This window comes from Somniosus microcephalus, chromosome 2 (assembly GCF_052327205.1).
Source record: "Somniosus microcephalus isolate GS21.2 chromosome 2, FLI_Smic_1.0, whole genome shotgun sequence".
NCBI classification, from domain to species: domain Eukaryota; kingdom Metazoa; phylum Chordata; class Chondrichthyes; order Squaliformes; family Somniosidae; genus Somniosus; species Somniosus microcephalus.
In genome coordinates this window covers 348,258,876-348,277,263 of record NC_140988.1, presented here as the reverse complement: position 1 = coordinate 348,277,263, position 18,388 = coordinate 348,258,876, and the positions used below count along the sequence as shown (strand labels likewise).

Below are 18,388 nucleotides of genomic sequence, written 5' to 3'. Positions count from 1 at the left end.
ACAAGCTTCAAAAACAGAATATATTAGAATTGTACAGCAAGCCTCTCACCATCTGAGAAGGGGGGGTGGGGAAGGTTAGCATTTCAAACAGTCTGACAAAGAATCTCCGCCCAATAACGTTAACCAATCTTTCTTCAGCTGCTGACGCATTCCAACAATTGGTCTTAATCCTTTTATGTTGAGCGCCCGTTTTAAGCTTTCACAGTTGTCCCCAAGTCAAATAACATCTGCAGCAATGACCTGGAAATGTTAAACATGGAATATTGTGTTGTAGAGTTAGAGAAAAAGATACCCATAGCTTAAATTCAAATATGTTTGTTTAGTAAATTTGAAAATGATCTTTTGTTGAAGTCTTCCTTCACCAAATACTGTGAGTTGGCACATGTTAACTCGCTGTCGTGAGTTTTGCATCCAAAACTTCGAATTACTATTGTCTGAATTTGCAGATCCCTGCAGTTGAATGGTTTGTGTACTTCCTGTTTCTGTCACTGGAGGGCACTATGCTTTGCAGTTGGTTAGCAGTGTAGCACCAAGTGACCTAAAAGCTGTCATTTTATTCTTGCCTTGCACCCAGAGCTGGGTATATGCCATATTATCACTTTCATTGACAAGAGTATATTCATGTCTGAGTTTCTAAACACATTTGTTGGTAACAGCAAAAGACACATTTTCTAGAAACAAACAGTAGGACTCGAATAGAGGAACTGATAGGTGGATAAGTGACCGCGGCAGAGAAATATGGGATAAAATAAAATGTGCTCATGTTAAAGTTGCACGTCCTTTCCGCATCGATCTAACTTTGTTTGTCCTGACTTGTGATTGGCAGCTTAATATAATCAAGCAGAGTCAACGTGGTTTTATGAAAGGGAAATCGTGTTTGACAAATTTACTAGAGTTCTTTGAGGAGGTAACAAGCAGTGTGGATAAAAGGGAACCAGTAGATGTCGTGTATTTGGATTTCCAGAAGGCATTCGATAAGATGCCACATAAAAGGTTACTGCACAAGATAAGAGCTCATGGGGTTGGGCTATAATATATTAGCATGGATAGAGGATTGGCTAACTAACAGAAAACAAAGAGTCGGGATAAATGGGTCATTTTCCGGTTGGAAAACTGTAACTAGTGGGGTGCCACAGGAATCAGTGCTGGGGCCTCAGCTGTTTACAATCTATATTAATGACTTGGATGAAGGGACCGAGTGTACTGTAGCCAAATTTGCTGATGATACAAAGATAGGTGGGAAAGCAAGTTGTGAGGAGGACACAAAGGGCTCGATTTTCCAAGCCCCGAGGAGGCGGGTTTGGAGGCGGGAGTGGTGGGAAAATTGCAGAATCGGGGGGCAGGAACCTATCCCACCCCCAACCCGCCTCCGTGCCAATGTCCCAGGAGGCGGGTATCCGACCTGTGCTGGGAGCCGCCTCCCCGAGGCGGGAATGGGATTAGTGCCAATCAACTGCCTGTTAACAGGCAGTTTTTTGCCTAATCCCTATTTTTAGCCCTAAAGTGTAGGCTGTCCGACGGCTCCGAACCACGCCAAGTTAGCGAGGCGGACCGTCGGTCTGCAGGGGTTGGAGGGGTCGAGCTGTCCGTTGTGCAGGTGAGTGATGGGTACATGTGTGCAGTGGTAAGTGTGTGAGGTAAGTGTAAAGTGTTTTAATAAGTTTTACTTACCTTTACTTTCTCCTGCAGGCTTCCTTCCTTCAGTTCTCCGGAGTCCCTCAGTTCACCGGCACAGAAAGCAGAATGGCCGCTGAACTGTCAAAATCTGCAGCCTCTGCTTTCTGGTCTGGAGAGATCTCTAACTGAGTCTGAGTAGAAGGACTCAAGTTAGAAGACAGATTGTCAGTGTTTGACCAGCTTCACAGAGCTGTCAAACACTGATTTTTCATCTGTCAAAAGCTCTTGACAGATGAAATGTCAATCGCTGACGTCACCAGTAACCAGGTGTCCCTTAATTGGCCTGCTGAGCCCGCTGGGCCAATCAAGGGAAAGTAGCGTGGGTTGGCCACAAGTCGATGGAGGCGGGACTACAACCCAAAAAGTGGGAGTCCCTCCTCCAAAAGCTCCCCATTGACAAAATCGAGCCCAAAGAGCCTGCAAAGGGATATAGATAGGTTAAGTGAGTGGGCAAAAATTTGGCAGATGGAGTATAATGTGGGAAAATGTGAGGTTATCCACTTTGGTAGGAAAAATAAAAAAGCAAATTATTATTTAAATGGAGAGAGACTACATAATGCTACAGTACAGAGGGATCGAGGGGTCCTCGTACATGAAACACAATAAGTTAGCATGCAGGTACAGCAAGTAATTAGGAAAGCAAATGGAATGTTGGCCTTTATTGCAAAGGGGCTGGAGTATAAAAGTAGGGAAGTTTTGCTACAACTGTACAGGGCGTTGCTGAGACCACACCTGGAGTATTGCGTGCAGTTTTGGTCTCCTTATTTAAGGAAGGATATACTTGCATTGGAGGCAGTTCAGAGAAGGTTCACTAGGTTAATTCCTGAGATTAAGAAAGTTTGAGCAGGTTGGGCCTATACTCACTGGAGTTTAGAAGAATGAGAGGTGATCTTATTGAAACATTAAGATTCTGAGGGGGCTTGACAGGGTAGATGCAGGGCGGATGTTTCCCCTCGTGGGGGAATCTAGAACTAGGGGGCACAGTTTCAGGATAAGGGGTCGCCCATTTAAAAATGGAGATGAGGAGGAATTTCTTCTCTGAGGTCGTGAATCTTTGGAATTCTCTACCCCAGAGAGCTGTGGAGGCGGAATCATTGAACATATTCAAGGCGGAGATAGACATATATTTGAGCTACAGGGGAGTCGAGGGTTATGGGGAGCGGGCCGGAAAGTGGTGTTGAGGCAAAGATCAGCCATGATCTTATTGAATGGCGGGGCAGGCTCGAGGGGCCGAATGGCCTACTCCTCCTATTTCTTATGTTCTTATGACTGTTAATCTATTCAGTCATGAAGTGGCTTTTCAGTCAGTACTTATCCTTTAGCCTGTGTGCTAATAAAAAAAGAAAAAGAAAAAGAAAGACTTGCATTTATATAGCGCCTTTCACAACCTCAGGATGTCCCAAAGTGCTTTACAGCTAAAGAATTACTTTTGAAGCGTAGTCACTGTTGTAATGTAGGAAACGCAGCAGCTAATTTGCGCACAGCAAGCTCCCACAAACATCAATGTGATAATGACCAGATTATCTGTATTTAATAATGTTGATTGAGGGATAAATATTGGCCTGGACACCGGGGAGAACTCCCCTGTTTTTCTTCGAAATAGTGCCATGGGATCTTTTACGTCCACCTGGGAGCAGACGAGGCCTCGGTTTAACGTCTCATCCGAAAGACGGCACCTCCGACAGTGCCGCGCTCCCTCGGTACTGCACTGGAGTGGGACTTGAACCTGCAACCTTCTGACTCAAAGGCGAGGGTGCTACCCCCTGAGCCACGGCTGACAATCAGTGAATACAGAGTCTCCCGTTAGTGCCCCTGAAGTTGGCAGTTTGGAGCAGGGCAGGACTCGGTTATGTTAGAGATTACTAATGGGAACGCAAAAGGACAGTTCAACACTGCGCCATTTGGTTAACATGACCTGGAAGAAGGTGTGTGTGTGTCATTGTAGAGGTTATTGCAGCAGCAAAGCACAGTCCACTGCCCAGAGTGCTTTTAGCCGTGAAATATCTCCAGTGCAAAAAAACAACCAGGCAGACTTCCTTTCAAGTGCATTGTAAATTGTTAGCGGTCTTGAATTATTGAAATGGGGATTGTTTACCAGGAAACATTTTGGAAAAGCAGAATTTTTTAAAAGAATGCAAAATCGCAACCAGTGTACTAGGTTCTTAGTGATACATTTAAACAACTGTTAAATTAGAAGCTGGCTCTTTGCTAGAGCAACCAAAAAACAAATCCCTGCTAGCCCCATAGCCTTTTATCTTTCCCTGATTCAAATATTTGCCCACTTTCCCATTTAAAAGACACAGTTTTGCTAGCTGAATTCAAACAGATCTGTAATATATTCAAATCAAATCAGTCAGTGGAACACTATTCCATGCAATACCTGTTATGCCTGTAGGTGGTGCTGTGATAGGGCTTTCCAATATTAAATGTTGGCCAATGTTATGTCGCACTTGGTTTAAAAAAGACTCCTTTCAGTCTTCATGCAGTTCCATGCTCTATCCATTGGTTGGCTTAGCAGAGCACTCTGTTAGTGTCTCATCCTCTACCTTGGTAAATATAAGTAAGAAAGTTTTTTTTATGATAGCAAAATACTGCGGATGCTGGAAATCCGAAATAACAACAGAAAACGCTGGAAAAACTCAGCAGGCCAGGCAACATCCGTGGAGAGAGAAACAGAGTTAACGTTTCAGGTCGAAGGGTCCTGAAGAAGGGTTTTGACCTGAAACGTTAACTCTATTTCTCTCTCCATGGATGTTGCCTGGCCTGCTGAGTTTTTCCAGTGTTTTCTGTTGTTATTAAAGTTTTTTTAATATTATTTTATGGAAGCTTTTTATTTTTACTTTTGTGTTCCCCTTTACAATCTTTACTGAGAGCCATGGCTAACCCGTCCTGGTGCGGCTTCGATTGAAGTTGCTGTGAAGGGCAAAGCCCATCCCCTCCCCTCCCCCCCACTCCACTTCCCTCCCCTCCCCTCCCCCCTCCCTCCTCCCCTCCCCCTTCCCTCCCTCCTCCCCTGCCCAACCCCTTCCCTCCCCCATCCCCTTCCCTCCCCCCTCCCCTGCCCATCCCCTTCCTTCCCCTTCCCTCCCTCATCCCCCCCTCCCCCCACAGGACCAGGACCCCCATCCCCTTCCCTCCCCCATCCCCTTCCCTCCCCCATCCCCTTCCCTCCCCCATCCCCTTCCCTCCCCCATCCCCTTCCTTCCCTCCCCCATCCCCTTCCCTCCCCCATCCCCTTCCCTCCCCCATCCCCTTCTCTCCCCCATCCCCTTCTCTCCCCCATCCCCTTCCCTCCCCATCCCCTTCCCTCCCCCTCCCATCCCCTTCCCTCCCCTGCCCATCCCCTTCCCTCCCCCATCCTCTTCCCTCCCCCCTCCCCTGCCCATCCCCTTCCTTCCCCTTCCCTCCCTCATCCCCTTCCCTCCCTCATCCCCCCCCTCCCCCCCCAGGACCGCAGGACATCCCAAAGTGCTTTACAGCCAATGAAATACTTTTGAAGTGTAGTCACTGTTGTAACGTGGGAAACCTGGCAGCACATTTGTGCACAGCAAGCTCCCACAAACAGCAATGTGATAATGACCAGATAATCTGTTTTTAATGATGTTGATTGAGGGGTAAATATTGGCCAGGACACCGGGGATAACTTCCCTGCTCTTCGAAATAGTGCCATGGGATCTTTTACATCCACCTGAGAGGGCAGATAAGGCCTCAGTTTAACACCTCATCCAAAAGACAGCACCCCCGACAGTGCAGCACTCCCTCAGTACTGTACTGGAGAGTAGTAGTCTAGTGCTCAAGTCTCTGAAGTGTAATGAGTGCAAACGTATATTTAAACAAAATACATGTGCTAATGTTTTTAGGGTGATATTTATCTGGTTTATGTACTGGCCTGTGATGATCTGTAAGAGACTTTGGTGTTCATGGATCATTATGAGAGATTCAGTGTGTTAGGGGCAGTGAGACATTTGAGGGGTCGAGGTGGATACCATAAACTGTGAGTGTGAACTTTGAATGGAAACATTCTTTATTATGATATACAGCAATAGTAGTTACTTAACTTTTATCTCTTTTTTTGGCATAGTGTCATAGACGGCAGTAAAGGATGGTCAGTTTGTGCTAGTACATTAGGTGATTAAAAAATAATTTGCATCTATATAGCACCTTATTAGGTTCTTCACACAATTAGTTATGTTGATTTACAGTCACTGTTGTTATTTTGTCAACTGCTGCCGCCATTTTGCACACAGCAAGACCCACAAACAGCAATGAGATTTTGTGGTTTTGGTTGAGAAAGGAATGTTGCCCAGCACACTGGGAGAACTACCCTGCTCTTCTTTGAATAGTACCATAAGATCTTTAACATCCACTGGAAAAGAGTCTCAATTTACTGTCTCATGCAAAGTGAAAATGCAGCACAGAGATGTCTTTCTAGGTTTTCCCTCCAAGTTCTCTGTCCTCCTCCCAATTCTGACCTCTTGCGCATCACCGATTTACATCGCTCCACCATTGCTCGACATGCCTTCAGCTGCCTAGGCCCTAAGCTCTGGAATTCTACCTCTCTTTCCTCCTTTAAGACTCTCCTTACAACATACCTCTTTGACCAAGCTGTCCTAATAGCTCCTTATGTGGCTCAGTGTCAAATTCTGTCTGATAATCGCCCCTGTGAAGCGCCTCGGGATGTTTTATCAGTGCAAGTTGTTGGTTTGTGCTCAATGAGAACAGGGTTTGAACCCATAGCCTTCTGCCTCCGAGGTGAGAATGCTACCAACTGAACCCAAACTGACACATTAGGCCAGGATTTAGGTCAGGATTCATTTTATTGGATGATACAGGGGAATAGCATAGTTTAAGGGAAATTTTATACACGTGTGTTTGTGGCTCTACCTTGACTGCCGACACATCTGTAAGCGAGACCATCTGGATGTCCTGATCAGTGTAGGTGATCAGTGTATACCAAAAGCAAACTTAGATTTATACGATATGACTGCATAAGGAATAACTGCTGAAAAAAACTAGAGATACCATTTTTCCGGCAGTTCCGCCTCCATACCCGCCTCCCCAGGGCTGGCAAAATCACCCCAATGTGCTGAGCCTTCAGAATAATAGGAATCCAAAACTTACTTTTGTAGCTGGCAAGAACTACACCTCAGACCGTTAGAAATGTGTATGATATCGAGGTGCAAAATTGATACCAGAACTGAGAGGTTGTAACTATCAGGAAAGATTGAACAGGCTGATACCCTTTTCTCTGGAAAAGAGAAGGCTGAGGGGTGACAAGATTATGAAAGGGTTTGACAGGGTAGACGTAGAGATGTTTCCACTTGTGGGGGAGACCAGAACTAGGGGCCATAAATATAAGATAGTCACTAATAAATCCAATAGGGAATTCAAGAGAAACTTCTTTACCCAGAGAGTGGTTAAAATGTGGAACATTTTTCTTATTCGTTTCTGGGGTGTGGGCCTCCCTGACAAAGTCAGCATTTATTGCCATCCCTAATTGCCCTTGAGAAATGTGAGAAGTCACACAACACCAGGCTATAGTCCAACAGCTTTATTTGAAATCACAAGCTTTCGGAGCGCTGCTCCTTCTTCAGCTGAAGTGGAGAGATGCATATAGGCACAGCATATATAGTCAGAGAGCACTGCCAGATGATTACAGGTAATCTTTCTAACTGCCCTTTATCACACCAAAGGCAGTTAGAAAGATTACCTGTAATCATCTGGCGGTGCTCTCTGACTATATATGCTGTGCCTATATGCATCTCTCCACTTCACCTGACGAAGGAGCAGCGCTCCGAAAGCTTGTGATTTCAAATAAAGCTGTTGGACTATAACCTGGTGTTGTGTGACTTCTCACATTTGTCCACCCCAGTCCAACACCGGCATCTCCACATCATGCCCTTGAGAAGGTGGTGGTGAGCCGCCTTCTTGAGCCGCTGCAGTCCGTGTGGTGTAGGTACTCCCACACTTGCTACCAAATGGAGCAGTTGAGGCGAATAGCATAGATGCATCTAAGGGGAAGCTAGATAAGTACGAGGGAGAAAGGAATAGAAGGATATGCAGATATGGTTAGATGAGTAAGGTGGGAGGAGGCTTGCATGGAGCATAAACACCAGCATAGACCAGTTGGGCTGAATGGGCTGTTTCTGTGCTGTAAATTCTATGTAAGATGGGTGACATCAAACAAGTGTTATACAAAGGTGGAAGGTAGGAGGATTTACAGGTTATTTAATTCAGTTTCTAATTACAGAAAACAACTGCACACTATATTTGTAAAAAAAAACAAGAAACCGCACAATGCTCGAAATCTGAAATAAAAGCCGAGAAAGCTTGATATGCACCGCATCTGAAAGAGAAACACCAGCTTAATGTTTCAAGTGGGACATTTCATCGGACCTGGCGAGAGTTGAGATGGTTCCACCTGAAGCGTTCACCTTGCTCCTGACGCTGACTGACGTGACAGCATTGCCAACATTTTCTCTCCTTATTTCTGTACAGTGTTCACTGCCTAGTGAGAAAGTGAAGAGCTTTAATTCTCGGAACGTGCACCTAAACCTTTAGTTGAGCAATAGATCTTTTTAGTAGCTGCCTCACTGATTTTGTATGTTCATATATTTAACCAGAAAGATAATAATTCTTGTCAGGTCAATCATTTTTGGCAGTGCTGCAGTACCTCTGAGGTGAGCACGTTACAGCCTGCTCCTAATTCAAAGTCATTTTTTTTTTAAGAACTAAATTCCCACTTTGCTGTGTTACTTGCATCGCTTAACTCCAATTATTGGATAATAAAAGTTTTTTCTTTATTGCAAGGAAATGACTTTGAATTGGCAGGAGTGGGCTGTGCGTAGATAGAGTTGTATTGATATTTTGAATGTTTCTTTTCAGATAAAATGGGAGGTCACAATGACAGTGAACTTTTCATGGATAACTACTGCAAGGTTTGCTGTGCCATGCTGATCTCCGAATTCCAAAGGACCACACATTATGAGGTAGCTTATAGGTTTTGAATAATAAATGTGTATAAACAACATATTTGCCCCTTATGTGCAATTTTTATTTTGTTTTTTCCCCCCATAGAACACTAGAATAGTTGAAGGAACTTTTTAAGACCCCATTATAATTATAGTCTCATTTTGTAAAACACCTTCCCTGGCCATCTGAAGCTCTCAGTTTCAATGGATTCAATCATTCAAGCTTTGCTCTTGTAATAAAATGCTATTGTTTATTGCGAGGGGAATTGAATACAAAAGTAGGGAGGTTATGCTTCAGTTATACAGGGCATTGGTGAGACCACATCTGGAGTACTGTGTACAGTATTGGTCTCCTTATTTAAGGGAGGATGTAAATGCATTGGAAGCAGTTCAGAGAAGGTTTACTAGACTAATACCTGGAATGGGCGGGTTGTCTTATGAGGAAAGGTTGGACAGGCTAGGCTTGTATCCGTTGGAGTTTAGAAGAGTAAGAGGTGACTTGATTGAAACATATGAGATCCTGAGAGGTCTTGACAGGGTGGAAACAGAGAGGATGTTTCCTCTTGTGGGAGAATTTAGAACTAGGGGTCACTGTTTAAAAATAAGGGGTCGCCCATTTAAGTCAGAGATGAGAGTTTTTCTCTCAGAGGGTCGTGAGTCTTTGGAACTCTCTTCCTCAGAGGGCGGTGGAAGCAGAGTCTTTGAATATTTTTAAGGCAGAGGTAGATAGATTCTTGATGAGCAAGGAGGTGAAAGGTTATCGGGGGTAGGTGGGAATGTGGAGTAATCAGATCAGCCATGATCTTATTGAATGGCGGAGCAGGCTCGAGGGGCCGAGCGGCCTACTGCTGCTCCTAATTCATATGTATGTTTTATAGTTTGACATTCTTCAAACGTCGTTTGTGGGTTACAGGCAAGTGCTCAACCATCATTTAGTTTCTGTATGTACACTGAGTAATTCAGTTGCTATCTGCTTGAAAAAAAGTTTCTTTTTCATTCTGATCATATGACGTCGTAGTGTTGTAAAAATGCCCACTCCCTGTCATGCAATGTATGCCTTGAGCAATTAACTAAAGGGTAAAATAGCAGGTATAGTCCGTGGGGTAGAATTTCCGCTTTGGGCAAAATTGCTTCCAAAATGTGGTTGAAGTTGCACTGGTTAGGTTACAATTCAAGTTTCTGCTAAAATTCATTTGCATAATCACAAACGTAAAATCTTCCGTGAGCCAGCGCAATAGAACATAATTGTTTCTTTTTTTTTCTTTCCATTAAGATGTATTCCTTGATGTATTTAAGAGCGGTAACCTGGCGCGGTTATATTACTACAGCTGAAAGTGGGTTTATCAGCAAAACTAAGCATTTTTAATAAGCCTGTGAGTAACCTGATTTAAAGCTAGGAAAACGGGAGCGTTAGTGATTTTAGCCGCAACTCATGTATAAAGTTCCCTGACCTTTTGCACTGGTTCGGCCGATTTTGGGTGCAAAAGTAGCGGAATAAAAAGCAGAACTGCTACCCCTGCGTATTGTCCTGTTGTAGCCTTCTCCCCTCCGCTTCCCTCTTCTCCCTGCCTCACTGATGCCCCTTAGCTCGTGACTGCTTCTTTGTTGTTGAAGGTAATTAAAAATAGTTTTAAGCTCGCTCCCTGTGCTTTTTGTTTTAAAGAGCAAAAAACATGCCAACAAGGTGCGGTTTTACTTTCAAATGCACAAAGAAGAAGGAACACCGTCAAAAAAAATCAAAACCGAGAATGTTGCTTTTGGATTTCAGGTGGGTATTTTTACATCGCTGGAGATCTCAGAACTAAAATTGCAGTTGAGCTGGTCACGTATTTACTATAATGCTAAACCTTTATAAAACACTGGTTCGGCCCCAGTTGGAGTATTGTGTCCAATTCTGGGCACCACACTTTAGGAAGGATGTCAAGGCCTTAGGCGCAGAAGGGTTTTATTAGAATGGTACCAGGGATGAAAGACTTCAGTTATGTGGGGAGAATAGTGAGACTGGGGTTGTTCTCCTGAGAACCGAGAAGGTTAAGGGGAGATTTGATAGAGGTGTTCAGAATCATGAAGGGTTTTGATAGAGTAAATAAGGTGAAACTGTTTCCAGTGCCTGAAGGGTTGGTAACCAGAGGACATAGATTTAATGTAATTAATAAAGAACCAGAGACGACGTGAGGAAAAAAAAATAATGCAGCGAGTTGTTGTGATCCGGAATGCACTGCCTGAAAGGGTGGTGGAAGTCGATCCAATGATGACTATCAAAAGGGAATTGGATAAATACTTGAAGGAGAAATATTTGCAGGACTATGTGGAAAGAGACACAACTTCGGATCTGTGCCTTTAACAGATCTGCAATTGTCATATGGTGTCCACCAGGGATCTATCCTTGGCCCCCTCCTGTTTCTCATCTAAATGCTGCCCCTCGGTAACATCATCTGAAAACACAGCGTCAGTTTCCACATGTACGCTGACAACACTCAGCTATACCTCACCACCACCTCTCTTGACCCCTCCACTGTCTCTAAATTGTCAGACTGCTGATCCGACATCCAGTACTGGATGAGCAGAAATTTCCTCCAACTAAATATTGGGAAGACCCCAGCCATTGTCTTCGGTCCCCATCACAAACTCCGTTCCTTTGCCACTGACTTGGCTGCCTGTGTCCTAGCTCGCACCAAGTCCCATTCACCCATCACCCCTGTGCTCGTTGACCTACATTGGCTCCCAGTTAAGCAACGCCTCAATTTTAAAATTCTCATCCTTGTTTTCAATTCCTCCATGGCCTCTCCCCTCCCTATCTCTGTAATCTCATCCAGCCCTACAACCCTCCGAGATATCTGCATTCCTCCAATTCTGGCCTCTTGAGCATCCCGGATTTTAATTGCTCCACCATTGGTGGCTGGGCCTTCAGTTGCCAAGGTCCTAAGCTCTGGAATTCCCTCCCTAAACCTCCCCGCCTCTCTACCTCTCTCTCCTCCTTTAAGACGCTCATTAAAACCTATCTCTTTGACCAAGCTTCCTGCCCTAATATCTCCTTATGTGGCTCGGTGTCAAATTTTATTTGATAATCGCTCTTGTGAAGCACCTTGGGACGTTTTACTATGTTAAAGGCGCTATATAAATACAAGTCGTTGTTGTTGTTGTTGTCATTACACAAGCCAACTTCTGAGCAGGCAGTTTCTGTAAGAGATCTCTTGAGGTTTACACAGTTATACACATATTCCGAGACCTCCTACTCCAGAGGTCCAATCGATTTAAAAGTCTATACATTAATCACTAACTAGGTGTGCCTAACTTCTACAAGGTAACCAATAACATAAGTTTCACTTTTCACTGTATGGGCCTGTGGCCCCTCTGATTTCTTGGAAATGAGTCATCAGGTCATGTGATTTCTGAGAAGCGAGACCCTCTCTCTCTTGACCACTACTAAGTTTCGTTTTTCCAGAAAAGGGTTATGTCATTGTCTCTTTTTGTAAGTTCATCTCTCTAAACTGGCATGGTCATTTCTGCAATTAAACATACGAGTAATTAGTACATTTCATCTTTAAACATTTTGCTGCGCAATTGCGTTCCACTAAACGTGCCCTGTTACGCTCATTTTTAAATCTTACTTCAGTCCCTCCTTTTGACCTTTTGGACAATTGTTCCAAAACAGGTCAACATGCATGTCCACTGCCTGGTGTCTGCCAGAGCGTGCACTCCCTGGCCTTCTACCAGTCTAGGTTATACATGTATATATCCTGTCAATTTGGAGGCCGACTTCCCCCCTCTGTGGTATGGTGGTCTTTCCTCTACGGTGGGCTTTCCTTTAGGGTGGTCTTTCCTTTATGCACTCCTTCTGGTGTAACCATTCCCGGGGCCCCTTAGACCCTGCACTAATGGTTGAGGCTTTTCTGCTCAAGCCGGTCCCTCATTCCCACGTGGGGTGTGTGACGTGCCAATTCGAGACTGTCATCACACACCAATCCTCATTCACCACCCTCCTTCTGCCACCTCCATCTTACGGTTGGCCGGCCCGGTCTTTAATTACCATGCCCAATTAATCCCATATAATTTCAGGGCTTCCCATCGCGTCTTACACCATTTGCCTTGGAGAGGCGGGGGAGTTGCCCATTCTTAACATCGCTACCTGCCCCTCCTCAGGCTCTACTTCTTTCACCGCACCACTTTCGGCCTTACTCATTCTGGCACAAAGGCACTGGAGAAATAAAAATACACAATATATCAGAATGACAATCAAGAGGAATATCATTATGCCTTGTACCACCGAGGCGCCCACAGTCCCCGACCATCCTGGTCCCCAATTATCAAAATATGAGGAAGTGGGTGAGTTTCCTCTAATGTTGTACTAATGTCTTTTTGTTGTTTCTTTAAGCCTTCTATTTTATGATAGTACTTTAAAATTTCCTTCGTTTCCTGCCGTAACTTCTGGCAAGCTTCCTCTAACTTAGGAATTGCCTTGGGCTCTGGTATGACATAAGTTTCAACCCTTTTTAGTAAGTCCCATATTATCAAATGACCAGGTTTTCCTATCTGTGTAGGTATCTTTAGACCAAAACAACGGTTTGGTTGGGGAATGGTATAAGCCATATCTTGACATTCATATTTCTGTTCAATTGTGGTGACACAACAGGTCCCATTGTTCCTTGATGCTACCCAGGTCCAGTGTATCCCCTTGGGTGAACCTCGAGGGTGCAATTGGTAATTTACGCAAATCCGTACTCGGATGTGTCTCCCTCGGTGGGGGGGTGAGTGCACACCCATGTCCTTCCCTTGTGGTGGCACCCGTCCACTACCACCCCCCTTTAGGTTTCATTCTTCTGTTTATTATCTTCATCCCTTTCCCAAAGCACCTTGGTAGGGACATCATGATATTTAACCCACTTTCCCTTTGTACTTCTCCTATATTAATCACGTCGTATCAGGGTTGTCCCCCTTCTGGGAATTGTGGGATGGCCAGTACAAAGCCAATCATCTTAGTCCATGGGGTCAGACAATCGCCTGCCCGGTATACTTGTCCCATTTTACATTCCTTACATAGGCTTTTATTTGTGTCAATCCAAGGTTCCAGATCCTTATTAGTAATCCAATCAGGGATCTGTCCATTATTTATTTGCCTCATGTTATGCTGAGCATTCGACAATAGCCATGAGCCCTACGTGGCACATATTAGTTCCTTATCGGTTTGGCGAGAAGCATTATTAAGTCTATCAATAATTGTATTGATTGTTTCTGCATGGGGGGCTACTATCTCTTCCACCCCCGACAATTGCATTATTGTTTGGTTTCCCTGCCAGTGTCAATTGCTGGCTATTTCCAGTAGCTTGTTTTAGTAACTTCTCTATTTTTGCTTGTAATTCTTCTACTCCTTCGTTTACTCCTTCTATGTCCAAGCTATTAACTGTTGCTAACCCGGCCGCATACCCTGCTCCGGTCGTTTCCAATACTCCCCGTTTCTTACATCTTTGTAAGATAGATTTTTTTCTCCTGTGGATCCTCTAATTGTTTTACCCACAGGGAGTTCCAGGTTTGTTTTGTATCTCAAAAGTACTCCTATTAATGGCAAGCTTAGTAACTCTATGTGCTACACTAAAATACACCTCATCCTGTGTTCTCCTTATTACTAATCCCCCTCGACAATGGCAATACTTATATTTATCCCTAGAATCAAGGCGAGGACGCTCCATCTCATTCCGGACGTCCAATGTTCCTGTAATTACAAAAAGGGGGCTGGTCGTCACCAGCCAGTTAGAATTATTCTGCTCTTATACATTTTATCAGTTCAAAATGCTGTACATCTGGTTCATTTCTTGTTCTGTGGCTCTGTCCCCAGACATACCTGAAGATGCAAACTATGGCATATAATATCATCATACACAGCCCTATCATTGATATATGTAGTAACTCCCCTTCCCATTCTTTATATCTTCTAGTATACTCCTCACTCTGTCAAAAAGGGCACCATCTCTGGTTTACTCATTGTCTTTCTTATATATTTTTAACTGGGTCCAGTGTTTCCACCTTCCTTTACCCGTTCCCGACCCATCTACATGAGCACGTGTCATTATTCATTAATACTTCATAAGGTCCTGACCATCTGGGTGCTAGCCCTGGTTTGGCTGGTATTATTTCTGCTATCACTTTGCTATCTATTGCTAAGACCTCCTTCTGGTCGTCCCGTGTATCCTGTTCTCGATCCCGTATAATCTGTTGGTCTTTGGCCTCATGTCTCTAACTATCTGTCCCGATTTATCTTTGGGTAACAGGACAGCCTCCCCAGCAGTCTCCCGGCCGTTTGAGACGGTGCTGCAATTAGTTTATAAGATAACTTCCATTTATCAAATCCTAATTTTCCTTCTATCACTGTGGGGAAGTATCAGCTTAACATTATCCTTCTATCACTGTGGGGAAATATCAGCTTAACATTAAGAAACTTAAATTTAATAATGTCCAATATCTTTAAATTCTGTTCAGTAATACTGAAGTTGTTACTTGGTGAACTCAAACAGCTGTCAGTGGAAAGGGTTAACTCCTTCGCAGGCTTTTGAAGGTGGAGCTAAACCTTATTGCGTCACTTCACGCAACCCAAAAAACATCCCTGACTGAAAGACAGTTGTGGTTTCACACTTTGATTCAACATAAACATTTGGGCTTCATTGGTCAGATTCTCTCTCTCAATTGCTCGTTTAGCTGCCCATCCTCTTGTGTGCTTTAATTTATTATTATGCACTCTTTGGGTAGGAGAGAGATTCCTACTCATTCCTTGATTATATTCTTGTCTCTTACGGGTCTTCTCCTGGTGTCATATATCCCTGCCTACTCCCGCTATCATGTAATCAGACACCACCCCAAAGGCATTCCGACTATCTATATAGGTTTACACATTTTCCTTTGGCTACCCCCCTTTGATCAAATCCTGTATAGGCTGGGCCATTTCTACTTTGTTTCCCGGGCCTGCCTGTTTGTGTTATAATCTGGGGGCCAGTACACTTCATTCGCTTTAGGGTCGACTAAAGCTCCTACTTCTCGCAGTATATCTATCCCTAGGATTGTTCCTTCCGTGTTCTCGCATACCCACAACTGTGTAGGTATTATTATACATCCAATTTCTAGTAAGACTGTTTCGCTCTTATAAGCCCTGATTCTTCGTCCACCGATTCCTGCTATACTAACTGAAAGTTTCGTTCGGGGCAAGGGTAAGTCTGTCAATGAGATTGTGGCTCCTGTGTCTATTAACATTTTGCCCTGTCGGCCCCCTACCAATGCATCAACAAACATCCTCGGATCCCCCTCCCCTCTCTGGCGCGGTCCCTTCCTGCTGCCATCCCTAGAAGCTTGCGAGCAATCAAAGCACGCAGCCAGTCCTAATGCCCCTCCCATCTGTTTTTGGGCATTTGTCTCTTTCCTTGTGTCACTATGTATCCTAGGTCGACTACTTCATCCTTCCCTACCTATACCTTTCTAAGGTTTAACTCTAGTCCCGCCTTCTATAAGGCTTCCAGTACCATAGTCAATTAAATATTGTAAAGGGACCTGCCGCTATCAGATATTCTTGCGGAGTGGAGTTATCTTATTCAATTCGGACTACCCCAATTTACATCAACCAGAATTTCACTGTGGCCACAATGAAAGTCTGGTTTTAATAGGTTAATTTACCTCATAACTTCAAGGTTAGATCTTAGACTGGAACTTAATCTTTCATTAAACAAACTTTTTGTTGCTCTTCTCAGTTTTTACACTCCAGCTTAATTTAAATTGTAATAGTTTTTTTTCATTCTGAGGGCACAATCTTATTTGCACATTCTTAAACTTCCAAAATCCCCGACAAGACAAACACACAGCAGACAGTTCTTTTTCTTAACGGACAGATTTTCAGACAAAGGAATATTGAATCCTCTTAAACATTCCTAATCAGGAAAACATCCACACTCACACATTTTTATACAAACTGTAATTTCAGCATATGTCTAAGGTTCCTTTCACTCAGCAAATCTCGTGTTTTACTTGTCTTGGTACAGATGCTAATAACTTCCATGTTGATAAAGCTTTAAGTTTATCTTTTCCTTCCTTTTTAAATCTGACTCAACAGCTTTCCCTAGTTTCCAAATCCCTGTTTGTTTTTTTTTGCTGGGGTTTCAAATTGGTTCGCCTGCAAATTAGATCTTTTTCCTTCTGTATCTCTCCCTTCTGTTTCAATTCCTTACATTATCTGTTGCCTCTTTATCTTTAGCTCCTCCCCACCAAGCCTTTGGCTCTCTGCACTGTTTCTTTTTATTTTCCAGGAGTCGGGTTATAGAATCCAGGTCCCTTGAGGATTCTTCTTCCACCCTCTTAGTCATAACTAACTGCTACGTTTAATTCTTAATTCACGGTATTGGTGAATTAGGTTTGTACGCTACGTTGTTCGCCCCTATAGCGTCACCTTAGTTAGTTTCTTGCTTTCTGTTAGTCACTTCGTTTCGTTAGACACACACCAACCCTTTAGTTCCGAGGTTTCGGTACTGTGGGGTCTGTAGCTCCCGGCGTCCTACTTGATCCTGGCCGTCACGTGGGACTACTGTCCTCTTAATTCAGGCTCAGGCTAGGTGCTGGGGACAGACCTCACCCTTGTCCGTTCTAACCTCTTTATGACCGTAAGGTTTTGTCTCATTCACTCACCACGGTGCACCCATTCATTCAATTGTTGAGATTTCGCCGTCTCACGGATAAAGAGGATTTCCCGCCTCCCGGGGTAGGGGTCTTTCCGCCCCTGTCGGTTTGCCGCCACACGGCTAAATGAGGATTTCCCGCCTCCCGGGGTAGGGGTCTTTCCGCCCCTGTCGGTTTGCCGCCACACGGCTAAATGAGGATTTCCCGCCTCCCGGGGTAGGGGTCTTTCCGCCCCTGTCGGTTTGCCGCTATACGGCTTAGGGAACACCTTATCCCTATCTTTTTAACCGCCTTCAATTAAGGGTGTCTTTCTCCTTCTAGTTCTTTTATACGTCGATTCTGACTCAATGTCTCGCCAGCGATTAACCCCTAATTTTACAGGTGGTAATTAAAACATACTCACCCGTCTTAGGTTAACGCTGTCCGAGAGTCTGGTTCAGAACGCGCATCCCATCCTCGTCGCCAATTGATGTAAGCCCCCAAAGTGTGGACTAAGTGATATACAAAGTCGACTACACTGGCTTGTTGTAAGAAAGACAGACCCAATAATTGAAGTAAAAACGGTTTATTCAGGCCTGGGGAGCTATGGCTCTTGCGTCCCAACACAAGGCTCCAACTCCACCGAATCTCTTGAGGTTTACACAGTTATACACATATTCCGAGACCTCCTACTCCAGAGGTCCAATCGATTTAAAAGTCTATACATTAATCACTAACTAGGTGTGCCTAACTTCTACAAGGTAACCAATAACATAAGTTTCACTTTTCACTGTATGGGCCTGTGGCCCCTCTGATTTCTTGGAAATGAGTCATCAGGTCATGTGATTTCTGAGAAGCGAGACCCTCTCTTGACCACTACTAAGTTTCGTTTTTCCAGAAAAGGATTATGTCATTGTCTCTTTTTGTAAGTTCATCTCTCTAAACTGGCATGGTCATTTCTGCAATTAAACATACGAGTAATTAGTACATTTCATCTTTAAACATTTTGCTGCGCAATTGCGTTCTACTAAACGTGCCCTGTTACGCTCATTTTTAAATCTTACTTCAGTTAACTTTAAGTAAGTTTTTAAAAATTGATTGGTTGCGACTAA

General features: G+C 44.0%; 1 protein-coding gene across 2 annotated transcripts in view; it reads left to right on the top strand.

Annotated features, from left to right (window-relative positions):
- Window positions 1–18,388, top strand: part of LOC147123672 (zinc finger matrin-type protein 1-like) — a 125,772-nt gene that overhangs the window by 89,985 nt on the left and 17,399 nt on the right. For both annotated transcript variants that reach the window (XM_085975506.1, XM_085975505.1), the window contains exons 2-3: window positions 8,563–8,666; window positions 10,312–10,416. In XM_085975506.1, coding sequence (XP_085831632.1) covers window positions 8,563–8,666; window positions 10,312–10,416 — 209 coding nt within the window. The remainder of the gene's footprint in view (window positions 1–8,562; window positions 8,667–10,311; window positions 10,417–18,388) is intronic.